This window comes from Python bivittatus, unplaced genomic scaffold, assembly GCF_059951505.1.
Source record: "Python bivittatus isolate LINGU-HERP-01145 unplaced genomic scaffold, Pbiv_v1 ctg000390_np1212, whole genome shotgun sequence".
Taxonomy (NCBI): Eukaryota; Metazoa; Chordata; class Lepidosauria; order Squamata; family Pythonidae; genus Python; species Python bivittatus.
In genome coordinates, this window is record NW_028277070.1 from 406,654 (window position 1) to 433,227 (window position 26,574).

At 50.8% G+C, this 26,574-nt stretch overlaps 1 protein-coding gene across 1 annotated transcript in view; it reads left to right on the top strand.

The window, feature by feature from the left end:
* The window catches only part of CABIN1 (calcineurin binding protein 1), an 86,154-nt gene that overhangs the window by 48,029 nt on the left and 11,551 nt on the right, over positions 1-26,574 (top strand). Inside the window, exons 22-28 of the mRNA XM_088143715.1 lie at positions 1,087-1,348; positions 1,423-1,683; positions 4,304-4,455; positions 6,785-6,963; positions 14,219-14,401; positions 14,718-15,019; positions 16,452-16,565. Coding sequence (XP_087999841.1) covers positions 1,087-1,348; positions 1,423-1,683; positions 4,304-4,455; positions 6,785-6,963; positions 14,219-14,401; positions 14,718-15,019; positions 16,452-16,565 — 1,453 coding nt within the window. The remainder of the gene's footprint in view (positions 1-1,086; positions 1,349-1,422; positions 1,684-4,303; positions 4,456-6,784; positions 6,964-14,218; positions 14,402-14,717; positions 15,020-16,451; positions 16,566-26,574) is intronic.

Below are 26,574 nucleotides of genomic sequence, written 5' to 3' on the forward strand. Positions count from 1 at the left end.
AATAGGCATTAGTTTAGATTCTCAAAGGTCTTAGTTCTCCTAGGAAAATAGAGGTTATTGATGGACTGGTATCAGTATCAGATGCCACACTGGCATTCCAGTTTTAAGCACTATCAGATACAACTTCAGGAGGGAGAGGCTTGGGAATGCTAAAAAAGATTTAGACAGCAAACAACTGTTGAAGATGGGTTGCTGGTTTTAATAAAGAACCAATAAGGGTTGGCAAGCCTGCATTAAATTGGGCAGGGTTTGCACTGCTGAAGAGAATTGTTTGGCTCTATCTGAAGAACCATGCTGGAGAGCAGAAGAGGAGTAACAACACCCTGGGACAATTGCAAGCCAGCATGGAGGGCACGGGGAGGGTTCCAGAAGCTCAGGTCTTCTGCTGAAGGAAAGGTAGCAGACAAGAGTTGCTAGCCAGACCGAAGGAAGATAGAATTGCCATTAATCTGCTTGTCCTTCCCATGTCCCTAAAATGTGTAAGGTTAAAAAATAGAGTGGTGCGTGCAGACGTTAAGCTGGTATCATAATCCATACACACATATGCATGCTTAGGATAGCTCTGTGGCCACCTGACGTTCAGGGGAAAAGTAGTTAAAAAGCAAGCAATAGCAGGTTATCTTATCAACAGAAAGAGGGAGATACTGTCTGCTATGGAATGTCAGGCAATTAGCTGACTAACTCTATATTGTACTTACAAGGCTGAGATGACAATGAAGCTGCTTCTGCTAGGTGTTAGCAGAAGCTGGAATAAACCCCTGAAGGCTGTCTCACCTGTCTCTTCAGTCAAGGTCCCTGAGCCTGCAGGTCCACCCTGTGACATCCCCTCGAGTGGAACAGTGCTTAGCAGTGGAAGAGTGGCTTGCCCAGCCTTCTTCCAGGGAGAGTTTTGACTTGCTAGTCAGGGCTTCTTCCCTGGTGTCTCTCCCCAGGCCTGCTCAACAGAATGGGGCTGATCAGAGCAGCAAAAAGAAAGGTCCCGAGATGAAGAGTCAGGCGCTGTGGGAGATCGGAATTGTCTGTCCTCCTGGTGTCTGTGTGCAACATGCAGAGTGGGACCGTGGGCGTGTGTGTGCTGTCTTTCAGGTTTGACTCATGGGCAGGCATGGCACTGGCCCGGGCCAGCCGCATTCAAGACAAGCTGAACTCAAACGAGTTGAAGAGCGATGGCCTCATTTGGAAGCACTCGACTCCAGTGCTGAGTTGCTTCAAACGAGCCCTGGAGATCGATGGCTCCAACCTCTCTCTCTGGATTGAGTATGGGACTATTTCCTACGCCCTGCACTCATTCGCCTCCCGGCAGCTGAAGCAGTGGAAATCAGAACTGCCGTCCGAAGTGGTGCAGCAGGTGGGAACTGGCGCAGCCGAGAGAGGCTTGCCCTCCTAGTCTTGAGCCGCTGCTGAGCCTGCTTCCTCTTTCAGATGGAAGAGCGGCGCAACTGCATGTTGGAGACGGCCAAGCACTGCTTCACGTCAGCTTCTCACTGCGAGGGCGACGGCGATGAAGAAGAATGGCTGATCCACTACATGCTGGGAAAGATTGCTGAGAAGCAGAAGCAGCCGCCTGGAGTTTACCTCTTTCACTACAAACAGGCAGGTCACTTCCTGCACGAAGAGGCAGCCCGGTATCCCAAGAAGATCCACTATCACAACCCACCAGAGCTTGCAATGGAGGCCCTGGAGGTAAAGCAAGACCCTCACCAGCCAGTTGTAATGCAGAGCCCGCAGTCGGTGCACAAGCAGCAGCTGGGACCCCGTGTTGGGCTGCCCACCTTCGCCTAAAGGTGGCATCTAGTAAAGGTGAAGGCTGCAGCTGCTCTCTCTTTGGCCTTCAGTAGGTGATGGCCCCTGCAAGTCGCATCAGCTGGTAGAGGGGACCGGCGGAACCTGAGCCCATCTCTCCCATCGGGCCCAAGACAGATCCAGGCTTGGCGTCTATTCAGGACTGGGCCACCCTTCCAAAAGTGCTAAGGCTTGTGATTTTCAGGATGGGTGCCTTCCTGTGCATCTCCCCAAACTGGTTCCTATGTCCAGGCCCTCTTAGTCCTACTGTGGGTGAGGGGGTGGAAGAGAAGCCCTGTCTTTCCACTAACACTCCTCTAATTTAAAGCTGAGTCCCTTTGGCTGGATTACTATTATTCTGCCTTTTATATATATAACTCAAGGCAGCAAACATACCTGATACTCCTGCCTCCTATTTTCTCCACAACAACAACCCTGTGAGGTGGATTTGGCTGAGACAAGGTGACTGGCCCAAAGTCACCCAGCTGGCTTTCATGCCTAAGGAAATGCTGGAATCCTGTTTGGCAGATGCTGCTCAGCACCAGACACTAGCAGTGCCCCAAAACATAGTGGATTGGGTGGGACATAGCAACTTGGGGAAGAAAGCACAGGTGACTAATGTAATACAGGTAGTCCTCACTTAAAAACCATTCATTCAGTGACCATTCAAAGTTATGGTGGCACTGAACAAATGGTACTTATGCCCAGTGCCCAAAGTTACGGCCATTGCAGTGTCCCCACGGTCACATGATCAGCCATCCCAGTGCCACAGCACAAAGCCCCAGCCACTCCCATTGCCTTGCACTCCACAGGCCCTGCCATGCCCAGCTGACCTTCACCATCTTCCCACTGCTGGCGAGGTGCACCCAACCTGGCCCTATGTGAGGCAGCTACTGGCCACACCAGGCCTTCTTCCCAAGGCCGCTTGCACTGTTCTCCAAATAGTGCGCACAATTTGGAGAACAGCAAGCATGGCCTTCTCACAAAACTTTGGAAGGTCTCAGAAGCTTTCCAAAGATTTTCCAATGCGTTGCAAGAATGGAGAACGGTGCAGCAGAGGCGGCTGGGATGTTGCACTGTGGCGCTGGGGTGGATGGCTGTGGCATGGGGCTTGAGTTGGCACTCCTCGGCAACGCCAGCGGCACTGGGGCTAAAGTAGTGGGGCCAGTGGCTGGCTGGACTGCCAAAGGCCCTGGACCTCTACTTCAGCCCCAGCACCACTGCTGCTGCCAAGGAGTGCCACTGTGCACGGTGGCCAAAAGAGCAAAAATAGGGGGAGATAGGCAGGTGGGGGGAGTTGAAGAGGAGGAACTTACCAAGACTCAGGGCTGGGAGAGGCCAAGCTGGAAATGGCTTGGATTGGGGTGGGTCCTCACTTAATGACTGGTGGGATTCAGTTAGCAACAGGGACTGCTGGGATTGCCATCACTAAGTTATGCAGTCATGTGACGTCACGCTTTACGACCGCATTGCTTAGCGATGGAAATTCTGATCCCAATTACCGTTGTAACTCAAGGACTATCTGTATGCTTAAACTATTTAGGCTTAGAAATATTTGCTGTTACCTATTTTTTGCGCCAAATTCGTAGCTCAACTATCCAGACCATCTTCAAGGGCAATGCAGGTACAATGCGTTGCAGTAGTTCAAATCCAAAGATCTGCCCCACACCCCCAGATTCCAGTTGTTAAGGGAGGGTGGGGGACTTCCTTCCTAGCAACACTGGAACAGCAGTCCTGAGCCTGTGATGTCAGCCCCACCAGGTAGACCAGACCAGGAAGTCAACTCCGCGGGAAGTCTAAGATTACTTTTACTGAGAGCGGCTCTAATAATAGAAATTGCAGTTGCATTTCTGACTCTGCTTATTACCCTTCCCCTTTCTTATACTCTGGTAGATTAGGGAGGGGCCTGTCTGGGCCCTATCCAAATGTTTTCTGTCTGTCGTGGACTCGATACGCTTCTCCCCTCTTCACTTTGGTGATGGGATCTGGCATATCTCCATCAAGGTCACCTTCCCTAACCTGTAGGTGTGAGGATCTCCCCACTCTCCTCAGTCACCGAAAAACAGCCCTTCCCCAGCTGAGAAGGGCAGCAGGGCTACCCTGAGTTCCTGAATGAAAGTCAGGAGATAAGAAACCAACAAACAAAAGTGCACCTGAAGTTCAGTTGCTTCCTCAGCCACCCTGCAGACAGCTGCTTCTCACTAGCGGGGTGGCAGATAGATTTAGGTCTGTATTTATTTGTTTTATGGGACTGCCTAACTGCAGTGCTCAAACACAGTAAAAGGAATGAGAACAATCAACCATGCCAAGAACTGCAAGAGACATAAAAGGCCACAGCATTCAGTGGCTCTGGCTGTCCTGAGAGGTCCCAGGACAGGATGGGCACTGCTGAAAAGCCTGCCTCCAAACAGCTTTAGGGTGGCCGTGGCGCTCTCTTGTGCATGGATTTCAGTAAGGTGGTTGGATTTAATTTAAAACCCAACAGAGAAACTTTGCCAGCTGGTGAATTTCTTTCCTGCAGGTCTACTTTCGGCTCCATGCATCGATCCTAAAACTGGTGGGAAAGCCTGACTCTGGAGCAGATGCTGAGCTGCTTGTGACTTTTATGAAGGAAGCTGCAGAGGGGCCTTTTGCCAGGGGAGAGGAAAAGAACACCCCCAAAATCTCTGAAAAGTGAGTGCTGGCATTGTCCCTTCTATCGGTGGTTTCAGCTAGCAGGGAGAGGAATGTACAAAGTTTGCTCAGTGTGCTGAAAGCAAATCCTTCAAAGATATACTATGGCATTTTGATATTCTGACATTTTGGTTTGCCCAGATTATACATTCTATCTGAAGTTTTAGCCCTGAAGGAGAGAGGACAGACAAATGAAAAGCTCTTTTGAAATCTTTCCAGGCCTCTGGAACGATCATCTAGACATAAGAAGAACCATCCTCTGTAACACTAAAAGCGTCTCAGCATTTTGGTTTGCAAAGTGGCCAACTCTAGGTATCTCCAGGAAAACCAGGAGAGGAGCGGGGCCAATAGAGCCTTCCACATCGTCCTTCTCCAAGAATGCAGCTTTGCACAGCTGCGATCCTACAGCCAGGATTCAGACCACACACCTAATGCCATGGAATCATAGAAGGGGGGGGCTGGGAGGCACCTCGGAGATCATCTAGTTCAGTGTTCCTCAACCCCAGCAATTTTAAGATGTGTGGACTTCAATTCTGGGAGTTAACATCCACATGTCTTAAAGTAGCTGAGGTTGAGAAACAGTGATCTAATTCTTACCTCCAAGGGCTGGGGCAGAAGGAGGGACCGAATTTATGTGTGCCCATCTTGAGAACCTGGCACCTTGGGGCTAGGTCTGTGAGGGTGCAACAGCAGAGCAAAACCTTCAGACCTGCTCTTCTCCCACTGTAGGAATCCCGGCTGAGGGGTGTTAGGACTTGGCCTCGTCTCCTTTTAAGCCCTCCTGGCTGAGGCCCCTCTAACGGAACCGGGCTCTCATGAAAATTCCTCACTGAGAAGCAGTGCCTACTTGGATCTGAACGTTGGGGATCCTCCCTAAGCATAAAGGGTTCTGGCTAGCTCTGCCACTGCCAAATTATTTTGTCTCCATAAAGACAAAATTCAAATGCAACGTTCCTCTTTTTTTCTTTTTCCTTTTTTAATTTAAGATTTACTTTGAGCGCGAAGGTTGGTTTTGCTCTCTGACCCAGCAGTCTCCAGGTAACCCAAGGGGCTGTTCGGGAGTCTTGCATAAGCCTTGTGCGTGTTGGATTGTCCTCTGCACAGCTGTGCAGACAGGCTCTAAGCAGCAGCTGCCAGCCTTATCCCCCTTTTCCAAAAATCAAATCTGGGTAAATCGGCGTTTATATAATCCAGGAACTGTCTGTGTTTTCTAGCTTTATTAATTGCAATGACTGATCAGCTTTCCAGGATAATCAAAATGGGGTATGGTTACAGATCTGGTGCCAGATATCAATCATGTAGGAAAACAGAGAAATATTCCTTTATATTCCTTTTCAGGCCACTTATTAAAATGTTCCTGGTGAATTTTGAATTGGAAAATATCAAAATAAGTTTTGCATAAAAACAAAAGCAGAATAATTTTTATCTGCAGAGGAATGGCTCCAAAATAACTCAGCAGAACATAAATTACTTATCATGGAGATAAATCATACTAATTGTCTATTTAAAAGTAACTGATGTAATTTTCAATATGCTTTATTAGGGCTGCAGTGTTTAAATACCTGGGTCTCATTGCTCATACTCAAGTGCATTGAGTAACAAGTGTGTAGCATTTTTCCACAGTAGCCTCCTGTGCAGATCTCTTGCATAAGAGGGAAAGGTCAGTGAGGCTTCTGCAGTGGCACTGGCGACATAACAAGTGTAGGGGCCAGGGCATCTATCGCTCTCCAGTATGCTACATGCAGCTCCCCCACCCACCCAAATTCAATTCAATTAATGTTTAAGTGACTGGAATCTCAGGCCTAAATTTGAGAGATAACACATGAAGGTTAAAAGGGTACCAAGTCCTGAAAAAGTTGCCAATCCTGTTCTCTGGTTTAGAGAAATAGAGAAGAAGGAAGTAACAGATTGGGAGTGGAAGAGGAAAAAATGGGCTATAAAAATTCAGGTGCATTTCCTTGGTACAACCTAGAAAATGTATGCAGTGCAGTCCAGAGGGATCTGTGGGCCAGCAGAGCTAAGAGGGAATAGAGGTAACATTATAGGATATAGAATCAAGAAAAGGAGTATTAACAGGTCAAAAAGGCCACATCCCTGCTTTTCATCCCGCTTAATCTGATGAAACACCTGAAGAATTCAAACGTTTGCGTAGTCTTTTGTAGCTTTGTCCAGCTGTGAATCTTGATTTTAGATGGTCATGCTCAAGTTCCTTTGCCATCCTGAGCTCCTTAGAAACGCAGGGGAAGTTGAGTTGTCCCCCACCAGTGCAGACGGTGTGCCGGTGCAGCCTTCCCACCTTTCCTTGTCTTCTTCCTCCTTCTTCCACCAGGGAAAAGCTTTGCATGGTAGATGACGACTCGCATTCTTCTGCAGGAACTGTGCCAGGCCCTGGGACTTCCCTGCTCTCTTCCTCCGGTCCAGGTCTGACTTCCCCACCCTACACAGCCACTCCAGTTGACCACGATTACGTCAAATGTAAAAAAAGCCATCAGCAGGCAACACCGGATGGTACAGTCCCTGTTCTCAATACTGTCAGCACACAGAGGTGCTGGAATCCTGGGGGGAGGGGTCAATTTGTGGCTTCGAGGAGGGCGATGGGTCTGTGGTAACACGGGCAATATTGTAACTCATTAACACCATCAGCTTGCCACCTCCCCTCTAGCCTAAATGAGCAGGCAGGTTTATTTCAAGATACTGTCCATACGTTCTGAGGTCACATGCTTGGGGCATTTCTGGGGGACCCTTCTGCCATCTGGAAGTAGGTGGGTGGCAATATCCTGAGTGTCCTGTTCTTAGTCCAATGTGGAATGGCTTCAGCTACCTGGATTCTTTGCTTCTACAGTATTGGCACTCCATGCCGCCCCATTTCTTCTAACTGGCTGGCTCAGCGCCATAGCTGATGGGCAGTTGGTCCTGTTGAAGCTGGATGGGAAGTGGCTGCCTGTTGAATGGGCCTTGATCCACAGTTGAGCCTTAGGTCCAGGTCTGTGACGGAAAGCTGCCTTCTCTTCAAGGAAGCGCAGGAGGAGTCTGTCACAAAGCTGCTCTCCAGTCTTCCAAAATGATAAGCTTAGCTCCTGTGCATCACAGGAATGGCCCTCTGCTAAGCAGCAGCATGCTTGCTTTGCATCCAGAAGCCTTCAGTTTGGATCTTTGGCATCTTTAGTATAAATGGAAAATGCTTCCCTTCTCTGTGTCTGGAAAAGGCAAACATAGCCTCACCACCAGGCCATCTCCTGTCTTCTGTATGTCACGCAAGGCTTAAGGCCAAGTACACAGACTGTGTCTTACCTATCAGTCGAGAGCAAGGCCAACAGTGAAAGCTCCCCTCCCCTGCCTTCTGTTGCAACAGTCGGGGGCCACTCATTCTTGAGATTCAGTCATGGCATTGCAACAATGCCGTTGCCGTACTAATGACAGATGCCAATTTAGGAACCTTCTTGCAAACTTTCCCCAAGAGATCTGCCAAGTGCTGGATGATTGATCACACCTAGTACTTTTGGAGCAAATGTGATAGGCCTGGAGAGCTGGAACTTTGGCCTTTGGTGGACCTGGACCCACTCACTAGTGTGAATTCCCTGTTTCACTTTTCCTCGAAAGTAGATTCAGCATTGCTTTGTTGGTAGTTTTGCCACTATCTACCTATTTTTCATTTCTCTGCCCATGGTCATCCCATAAAACTATTTATTTCTGAGAAGCCTTCTCTTCTGGAATATTGATATTTGTATCTCTTGCACTGTTTGAAAGGATGGAAAGTAAATCCTTATATCAAAGCAGCACATGCTAGAAGCAACACCAGATGGACAATCACTTTAATTCAAAAGAAGTCTAGAGTTTTCATTATACGCCAATGTTGCTATCTGGGGAACATCTCAAAGCAGTGCTGGAGTAGAAGTGAATTGTGGCAAGTCTCAGAAGTGAAACTGTGCCATAGTTTGGAGACAGCAGGGCAAGATAAATCCTGATGACCAAGCCATGGAGAGGAGAAATGAGTACTGAAGGAATAGCTCAAGTAGGCCGTACATTACTTGGAGTATTTATGGGACAAAGATAAAATGCCAGGATAAAAGGTCATGAGATATTTAGGAGACTTTGACAAATGGTGTGGAAGAAGACAAAAGAGTAGGATCGAGACAGGGTGGTGCCAAATCAGAGGTAGCATGATCATTTGAGGTCTCTGGAGCTGTTCTTAACAGCTGGGCCTTTACATGAGCGAAGAGGCCTGGGATTGCAAAGGTCTGGCCTCAAGAAAGTTAGGGTTAGATTTATATCCTGCATTTTGTGCTGGAGTTCAAGAAGACATACAGAGCACTCCCTACTCCCATTTTTCCCCACAAAAACTTTGTGATACAGGTTTGGCTGAGAGAGAGACTGACCCAAAGTCAGCAAGGGCCTCTGTAGGAATGGAGGATAGAAATGTGCTCCTGGAAATTAGAAAAACCACATGAAGGACTATCCACATGCTATCTGTAATCCAAATGGGATTTGAGTGCTGTTCAGAAGATAGCACCTCCACCCCATCAGAATGAAAGCCCTGTTCCTTGTCTTATCCAATCCGTTACTGATTGCAGACAATGATTCAGCACTTCACAGCTTCACCTGGACATCAGAAGTGTCGAGCTCCAGATGATCACCCTCAGTAGAGGATTTCATGCCCAAATTAAGTGGCCTTTCACTTCCATTCCCAACGACCATCTCAAAAAGTTGATTCAGGATTGTTTCGTGGGGTGCAGGAGGCTACTTCAACATTATTCTCCATTGCCCTGTAAGCCAGTTCACTCAGCAGGGTGCCCTAGCAGGTTTAATGGCTTACTAATAAACTTTAGTGGTCTCTCTCCAAGAAGAGAAAAGGAGTTTCTGTGACATCAGAACCCTGAAGAATTTCAATTAGGTTTCTTAACTAAACAGATCAAATGTGATACATCAGCTTTGAGTTCCAGAACATAAGGGTGACCTGCCCATTCAGACACGTGGGTAGAATCAGCTGCTGATGCCAAGAATTATTTCAGTGTCTTTGAATCCTTAATCAAGGAGGGTGCTCTTGCCCTGTTGGGAATGAGGAAGAACTGGGCGGTAGAGAACTCCTCTGTCCTTGCCTCTGCATCGCTCATGCCTGGTTTGAACAACTGAGCAGCTGTGACTCTCGGTCCTGCTTGTTCTTTAGGGCTGCGTCCACAAGAGTTGGCTTCCCTCACTCATTCTTTATTGTGACTCAGATAAACCTTAGGACTTTAAAAGAATCTCTGCCATATTAGCCCAGCCTCTTTGTTTAGGCCAGGGCACAGAAATAGACTCCTGTGGACAGAAGCAGCTTGACTTTGCCATATTTGTATTGGATTTTCAGTGGTTTAGCTAGAGAAGGCATGAAAGAATGAATTTCTTTTATCATGGTAAATGATAGAAAACAGCTAGAGAAAATGTATCTGGCTGAACGTGTTAAGTACTAAGCAAACGGATAGCTTGGGGTTTGGCTGTTTTTTATCTGCACAGTCCTTTCTGTAGAAAGAAATGGAAAGTGTCTAAATTAAAATTTGTGACCCCAGGCCAGATGCTTCAGCTTCAGGTATTTGCCTGCAAGATCTTCTCCTGGGCGTCTTGCTGTCCAGCTGCCTTTGTCCATCAGCAGAATTCTGATTCCCCATGCCTTCAATGTAAGGAAGACATTTCAGGAGAGCCAAAGTCATTCTTGTCACTCTGTCCTTTGTCCACTTAATCATGGCTGTGTTTGTTTGTTTCTGCTATTTTTGTATATTCATGCTTTTGTAACCAATATTGCCTGTGTTGCCCTAACCCCGTTAAAAACTATTCATATATTCCTCACCTGCTTTTTGCCCATCACGGCTTGCTTGAACATCAGAGCTGCAACTGATGAGTCTGTTGGCTGTGCAAATGTTGGAGAAGCCCATTACTGCAAAAGCCCCTTAGATCAACTGCGGCACCATGCATCTTACTTGATGATGATTGAATAGCCTAGCCTATCCCTCTAGCCTATTTTCTGAATCCATCTCTTTTTAGTCCTTATATGAGCAATTGTTTTTTATACGTGTAGGTTAGTTACATTTCTGGAAAAAGGACCATTTGTGGGTAGCATTCAGGATGCAGACCAGTCCTTTTGCAAAACTAACTCCATCCACCTCATCCCAGATCATCTCCCAAGGTGACCAGAAAGCCAAGATAATAAATAAAACTAAACACATAGTAAAGCATTCAATAAATTCTCATATGTGAGTTTACCTCTGTAGACAGTCGTTCCACCCTACGATGGTGCCCTTCTCACGGCATTTCCATGTTACTAAGTAGCACAATTTTGCTGCAGAATAGGTGATTTAGGGATTTCTGCCACTGTATGAGGCTTACATAAAATTGTTCAGTACAGCTGGGAAGATTTTTTTAAAAACGGATGGAATAGCTGTCCTCTTCAATCAGAATAAACAGTAAAGCCTTAAAAAAAAGTGCCATGGATTCAAGCCTACTTGCTCCCTCTGTGACCCTTAAACATTTGGGAATCTGCCCAGCAGGATAGCTGAAGAGAGAGCGTTGAAGTGGGCCCCAGGACATACCCACCCCAACTGGAGCACGTGAGAAAATAGCAACACTTTGCAGGCATCGATCCATAGGATTGGTGGATGGCTAACGCCAGGGCCCATCTCATTGGCATTCTCCATCTGTTGTCCCTTTTCAGTGAGATAAAATAAAATAAGGAAAGACTTCCAAGAACATTTCCAAGGCTGTGATGTGATCTTAAAATCATGTGAACGTAGTAATATTCAAAAGCAGAAAAAGCAGCGCCTATCATTTTGTGACTTTTCTATGGCATATTCTGTATTAACAGATGATCCATGATTTATATACAGCACATGAGTAGATCAGGTTGATCCCATGGTGCTCAGCCACAGCACTCTCAGTTTCCTGACTTTCTAGAGACCTGATGCTTTCTTGGCAACTTCTCCCAATGACTGTGGTTGTTACCCTTACACCAGTGTAAATTACCCTGCTTTCCTTCTTTGTTGCTTTAATTTCCTTGGCAAATGCTTTCGTAATGCACATTTTCCTACTGTCTGTATGCAGCTTTCTGTTTGCACACCCCTCTCAGAGGGATGGGGCCTTCCTTGCAGGTTGCCTGGTTGTGCTTAATGCCACTGCACTCTGAGCAAATCGCCTATGCTATGGCAGATTGCTTCTTAAAGCCCAGCTCCAAGCAGGTATTTTTTCCAACCAAGGTCCACCAGAACCAGCTTACCATTGAATAAATTACTGTTTCTTAGCAGCCTTTCCTAAAAATGACATCTTAGAATTCGCTGAGATCTGCCGAAATCTGCCATTTAATTCTGGGCAAGTGTGTTATTTTATCTGAGTTACGATAGGCTACCACATCCATTTCCCCTGGTTTTCAACCACTTGGGGCAGCAATGAGGTTTTGTTGTGTAAATGTGATAGTGACAAAAAGTAAGATTTCATGCCTTAATATGGGCTCTGTCCCATGCTCGACTGGATTATTCATCTCCAAGTTTCCCAGGCAGGTGGGAGGAGGGAACCGTCCAGCTCCTTTCATCAGTGCCTGAGGCATTTCCCCCACAGCCCTTTAAACTTGTTTAATTCCTTAACAAAATCGCCAATCCGAAATGGCAGGGGTGTTCCCCACACGCACACCAAAATGGGGGGCTCGCCATGGGTACTCTCAGCAACACATCTTTCTAATGCCTCGTTCACTCCTACAAAGGTTGGACAAGGCTACACCCAACCAGACGTATTTCAAGACAGCAGATACTTTCCAAAGCACCATCATCTAATTTTGTGGGAAAAGCAGGACGTTCTGAGCCCTTTCCTGCAGGGCATGAACGTTAAATAAAAACACTCTTGAGATCACCTCAGATAGCGTAGGTGGGGTACTGATACGTCATTCTGCCCCCCAAAGTAATCGGAGCTGGATTGGATGAAGGACCTAGAATTCTGATAAAGCAGAAACTTGCTTTCCCACTCCCGCCCCTTTCTAAAGATGAAAGATGACTGGTGAGGGTGTCTCCCACCTAGGATCACTACTGCACTACAGTATGTGCGCGAGGTTCCTGGAGAGCTGCCTCCTGCTGCTCTTGCAGGGGGCACGTCCTGCCCCAGGACCCTCCTCGCATCCCGTAATACGTTCTAGTCAAACAGAGCCAGTCTTTTATTCCCGTGGTATCAGAACAGACAGAACGAATTTTTGCCAGGAAAAAACTCACAAGGAATACTCCTGTTCATATCTATATACGTATTTGTAGTATAGCCACAGCTCAAAACAAACATTCCCCTAAATTAGGTTGCCAAAAAAGAGAGGGAAGTCAGCTTGCAGTCAAGTGTTACTCCAAGATTTCCTCCTACGCTGGGCAGATCGGAGTTGCTTGCTTCTTACTAACCTGCATTTAAGATCAGTTGTGGGAGATTTTTGTCAGCCAATAACTGAGAAGCCTTTGCAGATGTTTGTGTTTTCAGTATTCTTCGTAGGCGGGGAACCTAATCCCAGACATTCTTTAACCCTTTGAAAATGAGGGATTATCTCCCTGCCTGTATTCACCAGTTCCACTCCAGCAGATCAGAGCTGTTACATTCACAGACCCACAGCACATCTACATTGCTTCCTTCCAGTTCCCTTGCAGTTCATCACCTTCATCGCATCCCTAGTCATAGTCTTCCACTTGCCGTGGTCATCACCAGATGGGCCCACAGGGACTGACCCCCAGCTCCCATCGGGACTTGGGTCAGTCAAGGCTTCCACATCATGCTTCTTAGTAGGAGAGTGATAGGTTACCACTTTACTTGTACCTGCGCCACGTGCAGCGTTTCCTGATAATGCGAATGGTCAGTTTGGGCACATTTTGGCCCTGGGCCACCAGTGGACCAAAGCCCACTTACACTATTCTAGGTAAACCAGAATCTCTAATCTAGCAACTGCCCTGCAAACCACCATGCCGTTGCCCGTGCTCAACCTGTTAGGAGGTACATACAGTGCACAGTTAGGGGGCAGTGAAGCAAACATCATTCCACAAAATTCTTCATTAAAACGGTAGGAAGATTTCTTAGACATTTCATGCTAAAGCTGCATTTATGCTTGGTGGGGGTGGAAGGTGCCTGCATGGTGGGCTGTAGCATCTCCAGGACTTGCTTAGTATACAGAGGTAGCCTTTTGCTTTTGAACGTCAGCCGTGTATGAATTTCTCTGTGTATCTTCTCCGACTGGTCAGGAGGGCCTCCCATTCTGTAGCTTCTCAGCCATCCCCAGATGAGTTCTCAATTTACCCTTTCATTACAATCGCTTTCTTGTAAGTTTTGAATGTCAGCCGCATTGCTTGCTGTACTGTGCACACCTGTGTTTAGGTTACTAACCAAGGATAATGTCTCTGATAAAAAGGGGTGTCGTCCCCCAAAACGTATAATGCAATGGCTGTTTCGCTATTTAAGGAACCAAGCTTTTGGTTTTGCTGCAACAGACAGATGCAGCTGGAACTTTGGTTTCAGAAAGAACATTAAAATAGCTGCATAGTCTCGTGTGTGCATTTTGTTACAGGACAGAATTACTTCCAGGCAAAAGTTTTACATTTATATACAAAAGAAAAGAAATGTTAGTGGGCTGCCGGAGGAGAGGCTGAGTGCTGAAAAGAATGAGTGGGTGTGTTGGGTGCTGAAATGGAGGGAGGGGGATGGTTGCCTGGAAAAGCTGGCCTTCTGACTGGGGGGGGGGCTGCCGCAAAAGCTCCGTCTCATTTGGGTCCCTGTTTCTCCCACGCAGACAGGAGTCAGGACAGCACAGCCGTGGTGCTCTCTGACTCCAGTTCCACCCAGGACACGTTTATGGAGCTCGCCAGCCCTCAGGACAGCGCGAAGAAGCCTGTTCCAGAGGGACGGTCCTGTGCGTCCTGCTCAGAACCCACCGCCCCTGGGAAAGAGAGCCTGGGACCCACGGAGGAGAGGGGTACGTCCTTGCCAGACAGTGAGGCTGAAGCCTCTGGACATCATGGCCGGAGAGGGAAAACTGAAGCCGAGCGGGTGGCAGAGTTGGGGGGTGCTTTCCAGGCAGCATGACGGTCCCTTCCTGGGCTTCTGCTCCCCGCCATCGACGGGAGAGGAAGCAGCCAACATCCAGGAGCTCGTGTCTGTGGCGTCTCTCTGCTTTCCCTCCTGTCTGCCTCTGGGGCTTCTATGAAAACTCCTGGCATGGGGTCGTGATTTGGTGAGCTGGCTCTAAGGGAGAGGATTGTGATGTTGTGTGTTAATTTCGCCCACTCCAGGGAAGTCAGAAGACGCCTTGCAGAACTCTGAACCCTGTCGCACTGCTGAGCAGAAGCTCCCTCCCCAGGCACCCCCCAAAGCCTGCGCTCCCTCCCTCTCCCAGGGGGACCCCAAGAGACCAGCCGAGCCCCTCTGCATGAGCCAGTTCACCCAGAGCCTCCCAGCGGACCTGGAGGGGCAGCGCACTTTCCTGACGGAGCACTGCGTCACCTCCTTCCACCTCTGCCTCAGCCGCTTCCCGCAGCACTACAAGAGCCTCTACCGGCTGGCCTACCTCTATGCCTGCAGCCCAACACATAAGGTGGGGGGCACTGCAAATGTAAGGGGGCGTCGAGGCCAGCTAAGCGTCCTTTGGACAGCTGGGAGGTGCCCTCCACGGGGCTCTTCCCGCAGAAGGAGCCTTTGACAATGCCCTTCGATTCAGCTCCAGAACAGGGCAGGGCTGTCCCAGAGAAGTCCGTGAGCTGTGGCACCCAGCAGAGAGGGGCCACACCGCACAGGGCGGTTGCGCCAGTGCTGGGAGGAGCCAGCAAAAGCTGCTCTGCAAATTGCATCCTTCTCCAGGGTTTCTGAGGCTCTGCTATCCCATCATTATTAACTTGCAAGGGTCCTGGAAGTCTTAAGGGCCAGAAACTTGGTTTAAAAGGGAAATAATTACAAGAGAACCAAGACTCCCAGGAAACTTGATTTTGCCTTTAACATACATACCAGGTGATGTTTGGCATCCCCCAGAGGTTTCATCACATTCCCTGGCTTTTTTCTCAGGGCTGCCTTCCTTTTGAGTAAATGATGCATTTTAACTTTAAAATGTACTGGGAGTCTCACACTGAGGCATCCATATATGGGAAGAGAGATTTCCCTGTTAAGAGAACCTGACCATCTAATACGTGTGAGGACTCAGAATAGTGGGGGCAGGAGGCCCTCCCAGCCGCAGGGAGGGTTAGGACCCGTGGAGAAGTTGGCAGGAGTTGCTCTTTCTGGGAAGGGTCCTCAGGAGCCAACTCCCCCATCTCCATCACCCGGCCACCTGAATCAAAATAAATATTGGGCTAAGAAGAGAGAGTTGTGGAGCCCCGCACCCATCTTTCCTCTCCAGGGCAATAAATTAGTCTGGGGATGTTCACAGACATCTTGACTGCTAAGAGAGAAAGGGCACCATCCCAGAAAGCCTTCTGGACACCCTGCCTTTGTGCCCACACCCTCTGCTCCCATCCCAGGCAGGGACCTTCTGCGCCAAATGACTGGGAGGGAAGGGGGCAGCTTCCTCCCCCAGTGGTCCAAGGCAAGGGTTGAAAACCCATAAGCCTCCTTCTTCCTCTTAGCAGCCAGGAGTAGGACTCAGAGTACTGAGGGTTTCCCTGACCAGGGGTCAGCTTTGGGACATCTGGTCACTAGGAGAAAGGCCCTGTCACCAGGAGGGGACTGGTGGCTGTGCTGCACCCAGCTCTTTATCCCCACCCCCCCCCCACCCCAAGCTGGCTGACAAAGGCAAGTGAGGAAAAAGATCTGTGGCTCTGAAAACTGAATTTTGCCCCCGGGGCCTCCAGTTGGCCACCTCTGCCTTCCAGCTTTGCTCAGGAGTGGGAAACGTGTGCATTGGGTCAAGAAGTGGCACCTTGGGGAGATTTGTTGAAGAGGGAGTGGAAAGAGGGGCTGCGGGGGCGGCTGCCACCACCCAGCTTCTCCTCCCTCCCCAACCAATGTGTGCTTCTCTTGCACTCTGTCCTATATAGAACCTCCCGTGGGCACGCGATGTGCTGCTAGGCAGCAGTCTCCCCTGGCAGCAGCTGAAGCACATGCCAGCACAGGGGCTCTTCTGCGAGAGGAACAAGACCAATTTCTTCAATGTAAGTGGGCTGCCCGGGCCTCAAACGGGGCACTTTCTCTGGCTTTCCCCCAGTTTCCTGCTTCCTTTTCCTCTGGTGAGATTGTAGACAGGTGGACCAGGATCCAGCAGGATCTCTGTGCGTTGGAAGGTCGCTTTCTTCCCCCACGTGCTGCTCAGGAGCTGCTCCCGTCTGTCTCTGTTGGGCAGCAAGAGAGGGTCTTTGGGCAGCCCAGGCCAGCTGAGCAGAGGGGCATTGCGTGGGGTCCTCCTCCAGGGAAAAGGTTGCTTTAGTCAGAGCAGCGCTGGAGAGCACTCCTCCAGAAAAAGGCATTTCATACCTCCCCACTACAAGTGAACCAAAGGCTGAAAGTTGCAAGCATTACAGCACCTTCCAAGAATCTGAAGCCATGGAGGGCAAAGAAATATTTAATTTTATAAGAATGCCCTCCAGTCATGGTCTTGAGAGCAGTCAGTATGAATTTGACGTGGCACAGAAGTCCCTGAGTTCAGTTTCCTAAAAACGTCATTGCAGGAGGAGAGCCGTGTTAGTCTGTGGCACAGGAGATACCTTGTGTGGTGTTCCCAGTTAGGCAGACTAGCAGGAGGCAAGCACTGTGTCACCAGTTTCACCCTTTGGGACTCTCCAGATGTTACTCTGTGGGGTTCAAACCCTCTCATGGACCTTTGCCCTTTAGAGGAGTATAGACAGTGCGTCAGGCTAGCAGCTCTCCAGGCCATGGTGCTCTAGAAGCACTCAGCCCGGGATACAGTACATCTTCCATGAAGCTCTCCGCGATACAGGTGATACATTATGTTGTGCCCTCCATGTGACAAAGGGAGTCACAGCTCACGAAGACTTATGCCTTTCAGTAACACGTGTTAGTTGGAAAAGGTGCTACACGCTCCTCCTGAAAATGTCAGAAACCAGGCAGGTGAAGGAAAAACCAGGGAAGCTTTGTTGTTTACTGCTCAATCAGCCCTTGTCACAAAAGGTGAGAATGGAGCATATGGATAACGATGTTCTCCTGGGAAAATAATGTATGGAAATGTATAGTTGTGCTTCTGCAAACTGTGCGATACAGTACAAGGAAGCAGGAGCCTTTAAACCACTGGCCCCAAAGGAGTCACTCTGCACATCTCTTCAATGTGAACATGATCCTTTTATTTCTACTCTGTCACCGCCTCTTTGGCCAATTAACAGTCTGTACACTTTTTTCTGTACACAAGTCAACCTCCACTAAGACGTGGATACAGGGCACAAGTGGGGATTGAAAGAGAAACTGTTCTTTAGGGCAGCCACTAGCTCTGGACGCAGCTTTTCACAAGAAACCCTTTGATCACGTGAGCCCAGCAACAGGAGTCCTTCCTCAAGGCCGAGCAACACCCCACCCCCAGCCAATGAATCCCGGGACCAGAAAGGGGCTCCAGAAGGCTCAATCAGTCTAGCGGGCGAAGTGTCGCCTGGCCTCGGTCTGCTTTTTGGAGACCTTTCTGGGAGACTGAAGGCGGCTGGGCAGGGACATAGGGGCAAAGTGCAGGTGAGGGGGGAAAGGAAAGCAGCGCAACCTGGGGAGGTGGGAAAGGGGAGCATGGCTCCTCCCCACAGCCCGGTCAGAAGTTTCCTCCTTGGCAGCAGCCACCCATTTCTTTTCCCTCCCCTTCTCCTTCCCACCTGGCAGAAATCCAGCCAGCCTGTGGGCTCCCAAGAAGCCCGAAGGGCAAGCCAGGAGGTGAGGGCGGTCAGCTGGACCTGTAGTCCATTCCTGGTCCTGGGAGGTGAGAGCCACTGCAGCGGGGGGCATTCAGGTAGCTGCTAGGGAGGAGAGCCCTGAAAGGCCTCCAGGCTTTTCCCTGCCCTTCCAAGCGACTGATGGGAGGCCTGTGAGGGCCAGTCCTGATGGCGGGGCTCGCGCAGCGCTCCTGCCCATGCGCCGGGTGGCTACACGGATTCAGAGCAGGGATTGGTGAGTTCCCTGCCATCCCTTCCCTGGTGGGGCAGCTCCCTCCTACTTCATCTGCCCGTGTCACAAGCATACGTTTGTGCATGCCCCCGCCCAAAGAAAGCCTCCCTCTCCAAGGCATGCGTGTGGAGACGGACCCATTCGGAATCACGTGGGAAGGCTGAGCCCACCATAGGCCACATCACCAACCACCACACTGGGCTTCTCTCCTCAAGGGTGTGTGGCTGCATTGCAGCCAATCCCCTCAAAGGCACTGCCCCTCGACTGCAGCGGCCCTCATCCTCTTCCAGGAACCCCTGGCACTGCTGCACTGAGAAAGGAAAGTCCTCCCAGCTGTCCCCAGCCGTGTGGTAGAGCTGGGAGGAAGCAGAGGGGTCCCTCTCCACACCGAGCCCGGCATCTCCCTTCGACCCGCGGGGATCCCTCTCGCCTGGGTTCCCTTTCCAAGCTGGGCCTGGATTTCCGGCGCTGCTGCTGCTCTGCCCTCCTTGCAACCTGCAGGCGAGGCATCAGGTTCCCCCACATTGCAGCACTGGTCAGCAGCCTCTCTCAGTTGCGCCCTGGAGCCTTAATGTGCGTGGGAAGGCAACCAGCCTCTTCCCTCTCCCATTCCTCAGTGGCCAGTGTGTGTCTCTCACACTCTTTCCTAATTTGCAAGCTCCCCACTGCACACCCACACGCACCCCAAAGAGCAGCAGCAACATTCCCTAGCTTAGTGGGGCTAGGTGGGGCTGCACACCAGACGGAACCTGAGTGCAATTTGGGGGTCCTCCTGGACTCACAGCTCTGGCTCAAAGATGATTGGAGGGCCTTTGTGCAGCTATGCATTCTGCGCCTGTTCCTGGACCAGGAGGCCCTGCTCACAGTTACTCACACCTCCGTCACCTCTCGATTGCAATGTCCTCTATGTGGGGCTGCTCTTGAAGAGCATTCAGAAGCTTTAGCTGTTGTATGCACTTTTCATTCAGCACATGGGACAGTTCTGTGCCACAAGCTGCATTGGCTGCCAGTACACTTCCAGGTTCTGTTCAAGGTGCTGGTGGTTGCCTTTAAGCTTTTCATGGCTTGGGCCCTATTGACTTAGAGGACTGTCTCTCTCCCGTGGTGACTGCCCGTCCCATTAGATCCAGCAGGAGAGGCATCTGCTAGGAGTGTCATCTGGCGGGACCCGGAGGAGAGCCTTTGTCATGGCACCCACCCTCTGGAACATCATTCCCCTGGAGATTAGACTCCCCCCAATCCAGCTGGCCTTTCATAAGGCCTTGAAGGCTTTGTTATTGAGCCTGGGGCCCTGGGTGTGTGGTTGAGCCCATATCACGATTGTGTTAATTGTTGTGTTGGTTGGTCTTTTATCTTGGCTGCGGCATATGTTATTTATCGGTCTGTTAATAACATTGTCATCTTGCTTTCATCATTGTTTCATCATTGTGGGTGGCCGTATAAATTAAATAAATAAATAGATCCCATCCAGCTAATTCTGCTGGGTTATCAGTATCCCACATTAAACCAAAGCAAGAATTCTCATCTGAGAAGTCTGTTGATCTCCTAGGCTATTGATAGTCTAGGCCAAAAGAAAGAGAAAAAGGCCAGGGGTCAGGTTTCTCTCGCAGCCCTCACTAAAATAGCCATGGAGAGCAACATCCAGTGATCGGGTGGGGAGAGGACCAGCCTGCAGGAGTCTCAAGCAGCCAGGCCGAGCTAGGCTGACTCCAGCCCCTGATCACACCCTCACTAGCATCAAAGGGGCTTCCATTGTCCACACAGCAAGTTTTGTGTTGTGGGGAGGGAGGGGGGAGGGGGGGAGGGAAGGAAGGAAGGAAGGAAGGAAGGAAGGAAGGAAGGAAGGAAGGAAGGAAGGAAGGAAGGAAGGAAGGAAGGAAGGAAGGAAGGAAGGAAGGAAGGAAGGAAGGAAATGCTTCCCCAGCAAAATAGTTAAAGGCGACTCTAGATTGCTCCTGGGAGGCAGGGAATAAGGTGAATACCTGTGCTTAGCCATAATGGCAGACCCCCTGCTTCCTTGGGTGCGGATGATTTTATGGAGGAAGAGGTGTACTTGTCAGAGGTGTAGAACATTTAAACAATGCACAGAAGCTCCGAAGTAGCTCCCCAGTTGCAGGTCTAACTCGTAGGGCCTGACCCAGATATCTCCTAGAGGGCCGTTAGTGAAGCTACTGCATGGGCTGCCCCCAACACTTGGCATCTCTGCTGAATAGAAGAGGGTAATCCAAGGTGCTTCGGGACCTCTGTGCCTCACACTCCCTGCATGGGTGATGTGCCTCAGGGGAGCACAGCTAGGAACCTCTCCAGCTGTGAGGCGATGGTTGCCCGCAGGACATGCTCTCTTGGGCATGGCTCCTGCTCGTCCCCTTGGTTTTATTCCCCCTCTCACCAAAACAACAGAACGTGTTTCTTCCTCTCAATTTTTATTTTGTTTTATTTTTCTGATATTGATGAATTTTCTTATTTCCCTTTCTCCTTGTTTCCCTTCTTGGGTCTTCTGAAAAACTAAACGGAACAAACTATTTATTATAGTTATTATTACCAGGGTCCACTGTGGTACCCTGTCTGTCTACAACTCCCCCCACCTTCCGCATCTACTCTGCTCATTCTGTAACATTTCATAAATGTGTAAAAATGTGTTACTACCAACAATTGGACATTCTTTATGCCTGGTTTATCAGAGGAAGGACATGTTGTCAGTTGTTGACCTCATTGTCTTACTCACAGCAAGGCCATCAACTTCACTGCAAACTTTGCATCCTCCCATAGGTATCATTCTAGGTTTTTATTCATGGCCTGGATGATGGGATTGATGGGCTGCTTATCATTGGGATGGGTGACAGAATCAGTCCACTCTCCAGCTTGGAAGACTAGGCAGAGCAGCGAGATGTCCTTCAACAGGGAGAAGTGTTAAGATACTACATTTAGTGAGAAGAACATAGGATCCACAAACAAGATGTGGGATTCACGGCTTGGAAACACTACATCTGAGAAGGACTTGGATGGGTCATTGACAACAGGCTGACCATGTGAGGCAGTTGCCAGAAGGGCTAACTGGGCCACATCAAAAGAAGCTCTGTATCAAACGTATGCCAAGTCATTATTCCTCTCTCCTCAGCACTGGTGAGATCCATCTTCAGTCTTAGGTACAATTCTGGGCACCCCGTTTCCAAAAGCCACATTGACAGGTTAGAGAGAGTTCAGGGAGGGCCACAAAGTTGATCCAGGGACTTGAGGATGTGCCCTCTGAGGACAGGCTGAAGGAACTTGGCCTGTTCAGTCTGGAGAAACAAAGGCTGTGGGGAGACATGATAGCAGTGTTCAGGCACATACAGGGAAGATGGCCAGAGAAACTAGGACCAGAAATAACAGATTTAAGTTGTAACTACCTAGGTTTCATTAAGGAAAAGCTTCTTGGTAGTACAGGGCTGTACAACAGTGCAGTTGTCCACCAATAGAGCTTGTGGATTTCCACGTCTGGAGGTTTTTAAGAAGGGGCTGGACAGCTACCACTCAGGGATGATTTAATTGTTTTTCTGCACATCAGAGAGGGTTGGACTAGATTATCTTTCTGATACGTTCCAACTCTTTGGTTCTACATAAACTACTTGTACATTTATAAATATTTTATTTATTTATTTATCCATCCATCCATTCATTTGATTTATATAGCTGCCCATCTCACTTTTACGTGACTCTAGGCAGCTTACAATAAAACAAAAAACACAAAATACACAATATAAAAACAGAAACACATAGCAGCTGGGCATAATCTAACCTATCATCCACACAACCAGCAGATGGGCTTTAACCCACTACCAGGGCCCCAGGCTTGGGCACAAAGCCAAGTTTTCAAGGCCTTATGAAAAGCCAACAGGGATGGGCCAATCTAATCTCGGGGGGATGATGTTCCAAAGGGTGGGTCCCATGGCAAACTGGCAGAAGTAACTGCCTGTGCCACCACGTTTTGCACCAGTCGAAGTTTCCAAATGTTCTTCAAGGGCAGCCCCATGTAAACAGTATTGCAGTAGTCCAATCTGGAGGTCACAAGGTCATGCGTGACTGTGAGCAGGGGCCCCTGGTCCAGGAATGGGTGTAACTGAGACACAGCCTTAAGCTGTATAAAGGCCCTCCTAGCCACGGCTGCCACCTGCCCTTCGAGCAGGAGCCATGATTCCAGGACAACCCCCAGATTGCGCACCAGCTCTGTCTGGGGCAGTGCCACCCCATCCAGAACCAAAGATGAAAGGTCCCCAGAACTAGGAGGTCCAAAAACCCGGAGCCACTCAGTCTTCCTTGGGTTGAGTTGAAGCCTGTTGTGCCCCATCCAGGCCCCGACAGCCTCCAGGCACTGAGACAGAACCTCCACAGCAGGCAGCCTGGGGTGGAGGTAGAAAGTATACTGATGATACCTCACCCCAAACTGTCAGATGACCTCATCCAGCAGCTTCATGTAGATGTTAAGCGTGTTTCATTCAATCATTCAGAGAGCCATAAATATAACTATTAGAATCAATGAACTGTAAATAGACAGTTTTGTATTTATTGTATTTATGTATTTAAAACTCATCTCTGCTAGGGATGAGTTTTGCTTTTTGAAGGGGTGCTTTCTGCATGACAGCCATGTGCAAAAATGTACAGTACAAGCAAGCTCATAACCCGCTCCTGGGTGTGGGAGTGTGAGTGTGTGTGTTTTAAATATGAACACAGGCCTTGCATTCTAGACAAATGCAACAGAATGAAGGATCTATCCTAATTGCTTACAGTCACGTATGTTCTCAAATGTTTGTTGTTTTTTTAAAAATGACAACAAAACAAATTGTGTGGTTCTCAGAAATGCAAAAGTAGTTATTTTGCACACTTGGCAATATATTTTTTATCTGAAAGTGATTCTGAATTTAAGGGATCCACCCTCAAAGAACAAAAAGACAGGAAATACACACACACACACACACACACACACACACACGACAAAAATCCAGCACAATGGCCAGCTTCCCCAACTTGTCAAACTGGGGGTGTTAAATTCAGCTGAAACCAGGATTCCTCCCTCCCTTTCAGCAGGGCAGAAAGGGAAACACCAGGGTTGTGATGGGGTGAGGAGCTGCCAAGGGAAGGGAAGGGAAAGCCGGTGACGGAGGAGGAGAGCAATGAGGCAAAAAAGCAGTGAGGGGCCTGGTCTTGTTTTAAAAAGGGTTCAGTGTCTAATCATCAGCATCCCTTGCACGTTTCCTAATTTCTGAATGTTGGATGACCCCCCCACCCCAAATCCATGAATAATTATTTGGGAGGGACTCCTTTTCCTTGGAAGTAACAGTCTTCTTCAGAAGCTCCCAGTTTTCTGCTCAAGGCACAGCTGGGCCTGTGGCGGCGGCGGCTGCTGCTGCTGATGCTGAGGACTAAGAGTCTGAGCTCTGTTTTGGGGACCCTTCCAGATATGGCCTGCTGCTGAGGCTGCTGGGAGTTGTAGTTGAGCAAGTTCTGGAGGGCCACAGATTCCCCATCCTGAGTTCTTCTGTAGGCATGCTAGGGAGGGGGCTGAATGCTTCTGAAAGAGAGCTAGCTAGCTTGGGGTAGCTCGTGGCACCTGGCATCTGAGTTCTCATCTGGGATTCCAGCCAGCTGGGTGACCTGGGGCCAGCCAGTCTCTCTCTGCCCAGGAAGACAGAGGCGAGACCACTCCCCTCCGAAAGGAAAGTGCCAGGAACACTGCAGGGACTTGTCCGGGCAGGAGCCAAGAGACTCGAAGGCACCCCCCCCCAAAAAAGTTGGAAGACCCGGGGGGGCGCCTGCTCTGCTGCTCCCTTTTCAAGACTGCTTATGTTCTTCTGAGCCTTCTGAATCTTGTTCCAAGCTGCCCTGCGAGGTGTTGGCTGTTGTTTTTACACAGACTCGGTTTGCTGCTGCAGACTGTCTTGGGGGGGCATCTTCTGGGGGACAGCCTGCCATTGCAGAGTTGAATCCAAGCAGGAAGGGAGCAGCAAGTGCAGGTGGGGGGCTTCCTCGTGTCACTGCCCGATGCTGTCCTGCTTTGCTGCTCAGCAGCCCAGGTGCCAGGGTACCCAGATTAATGCTGCTCCGCCAGAGGGGCTTCTTGCTTTCAATTTTCTGCTTGAATTTTTGCCCCCTGCGCTTTAAACGTGCCTCTTTCGGGGGTCCTGCCTTGGACTGTGGCGGGAGAAAGGGAAGGCTTGTCCTTAGCCGTTGATCCTGTCCCTCGGGTGTCCTCCGACGCCGACCTGGGATTTGGAAGCCATTCCTGGGGGCTCAGGGCGCTGCCAGGGAATTGGAAACGGGGGCTCAGAGGGTGACGGACAAGGAAGCTTGCGAGGGGCGGCCGCTCTGCCGCCTGGCGTGCAGGACAGCACCGCGCTCAGCAGGTGCCGGTCTGGGTGAGCATCAGTCCAGCCGATTTATACGCTGGACAGTTCCGTTCTTCTACTTGGTAGTCCGAAGTTGTAACGAGGGAAAGATTGTCTGACGGTGGAGGGTCGCGTTGCCCGAACGTGGAGCCGCTTCTGCCGCCATAGCCGGAGGCGCCTGTTTTTCCGAGGCGCCGCTCGGAGCCAGCCTTGCAGCGCGTGAAGGCGAGGAGGTGCTGCTCGGGGTAATCGGGGACTTCAGAGAGCAGCCCTCGGGCGCGGGGGACCGCCGGCCGACCCCTCCCGCGGCGGGCTGGGGACCGTTCCCGAGGCGCTCCGCCGCAGCGGGAGGGCAGCAGGTGCCGGCAAGGCTGCGGAGGAAGCGGCCGGCGCCTGGAGCTGCCGGGAGGGAACCCCGAGCCGCCGCCCGCCCGCCGCCCACTCGCCCGCCTCTCGGGGTCCCCCTAGGGAGGAGAGTGCCGGGCGGCGAGGCGGGACGCGGTTCCTCCGCCGAGAGAGGTAGCCGGCGCGGGCGGCCCCGGGAGGAAGTGCCTCGGCGGGCTAAGGGCCGGGCCGGGCCGCGGAGAGAGGCGGGGGCGCCCGGGCAGCCGCGGCGCGGCCAACGGCGCCCGCTCCGGGCACAGGGCGAGGCGAGGCAAGGCCGCGGCTCGGCTCGGCTCGGGCCTCCTGCGTGGGCGGGCGACTGCCCGGAGCCGCGCTCGGCCGCCAGTGCCCGGCGGGGCGTCTCGATCCTTCCCCCGGACAGGCGCCGCCCGGGAAGAGCCCCGATGGCCGCGGGCGGAGGCGCAGGCGGTGCCACGGCCCCCCCGACTCGCCGCAGCTGCTGCCGCTGCTTCGGGGCAGGCAGACGGAGCGCGCGGCGGCGGGTCGCTGTTGGCTGCCGTCCGAAATGGTGAGCAGCTGGGCAAGCGGGGAGGGGAGGGGGCTCCGGGCCGCTCCTGGAGAGGAGGGGGGATGCTAAGGGGGCGGGGGCGGGGGCGGCAGTTGAAGAGCAAGCAGGCCGGTCTAACACCCCCCCCCCCGCCCCGCCTGCTTCCTTCCTTCCTTCCTGGGCGGCTCCGCTTTGAATCAAGAGGAAGAGAAAAGCAGGCGGCGGCGATCGGCGGCCCCTTCGGTAGCTCTTTGCTGCCGCCTTGCTGGTGCCAGTCTTGGAGCGTCCAGGTGATGCTGGGCGCAGCCGCCGAGCCCGCCCGGGCATCCCGAATCCCCCGCTGTAGAGCGGCCCTGCCTTGCCTTTCTCACGTGCGACGTGCATCGCTGTGAACCCGGGTCTCAAGGCCGGGTAGGCTTTGCCCTCGGGCCACCTGAGCCTCTTTCCAAGTAGGGAACTTCGCTGCAGCCAGGCTGCACCCCCCCGCCCCCGGTAGCTCAGCAGACCGAGGGGAAAACCCAAGGATGATGCCTGCAGGACCTAGGAGCCGGGAGGTTGGGGGAGGTCTGCTCCCTCAGTGCCCTCGCTGGAAAGGGGCCCAGGAGGCCAGGCTGGACCCAGGTGGTTCAAGTCAGTTGGAGCCCACGGGGACTGCAGCACCCAGTCCTGCGAACGCTCTCAGTGGTCACAACCGGCCCACAGGTATCCTCACTGTTAGGAGAGCCCTGGAGCTCTTCGCCTCAAGGGCTGTGGGTCTCCCACCACGGCGGCCTCTCAGAGCACTCCAAAACCCTCAAAGTGACGTCCTCTGGA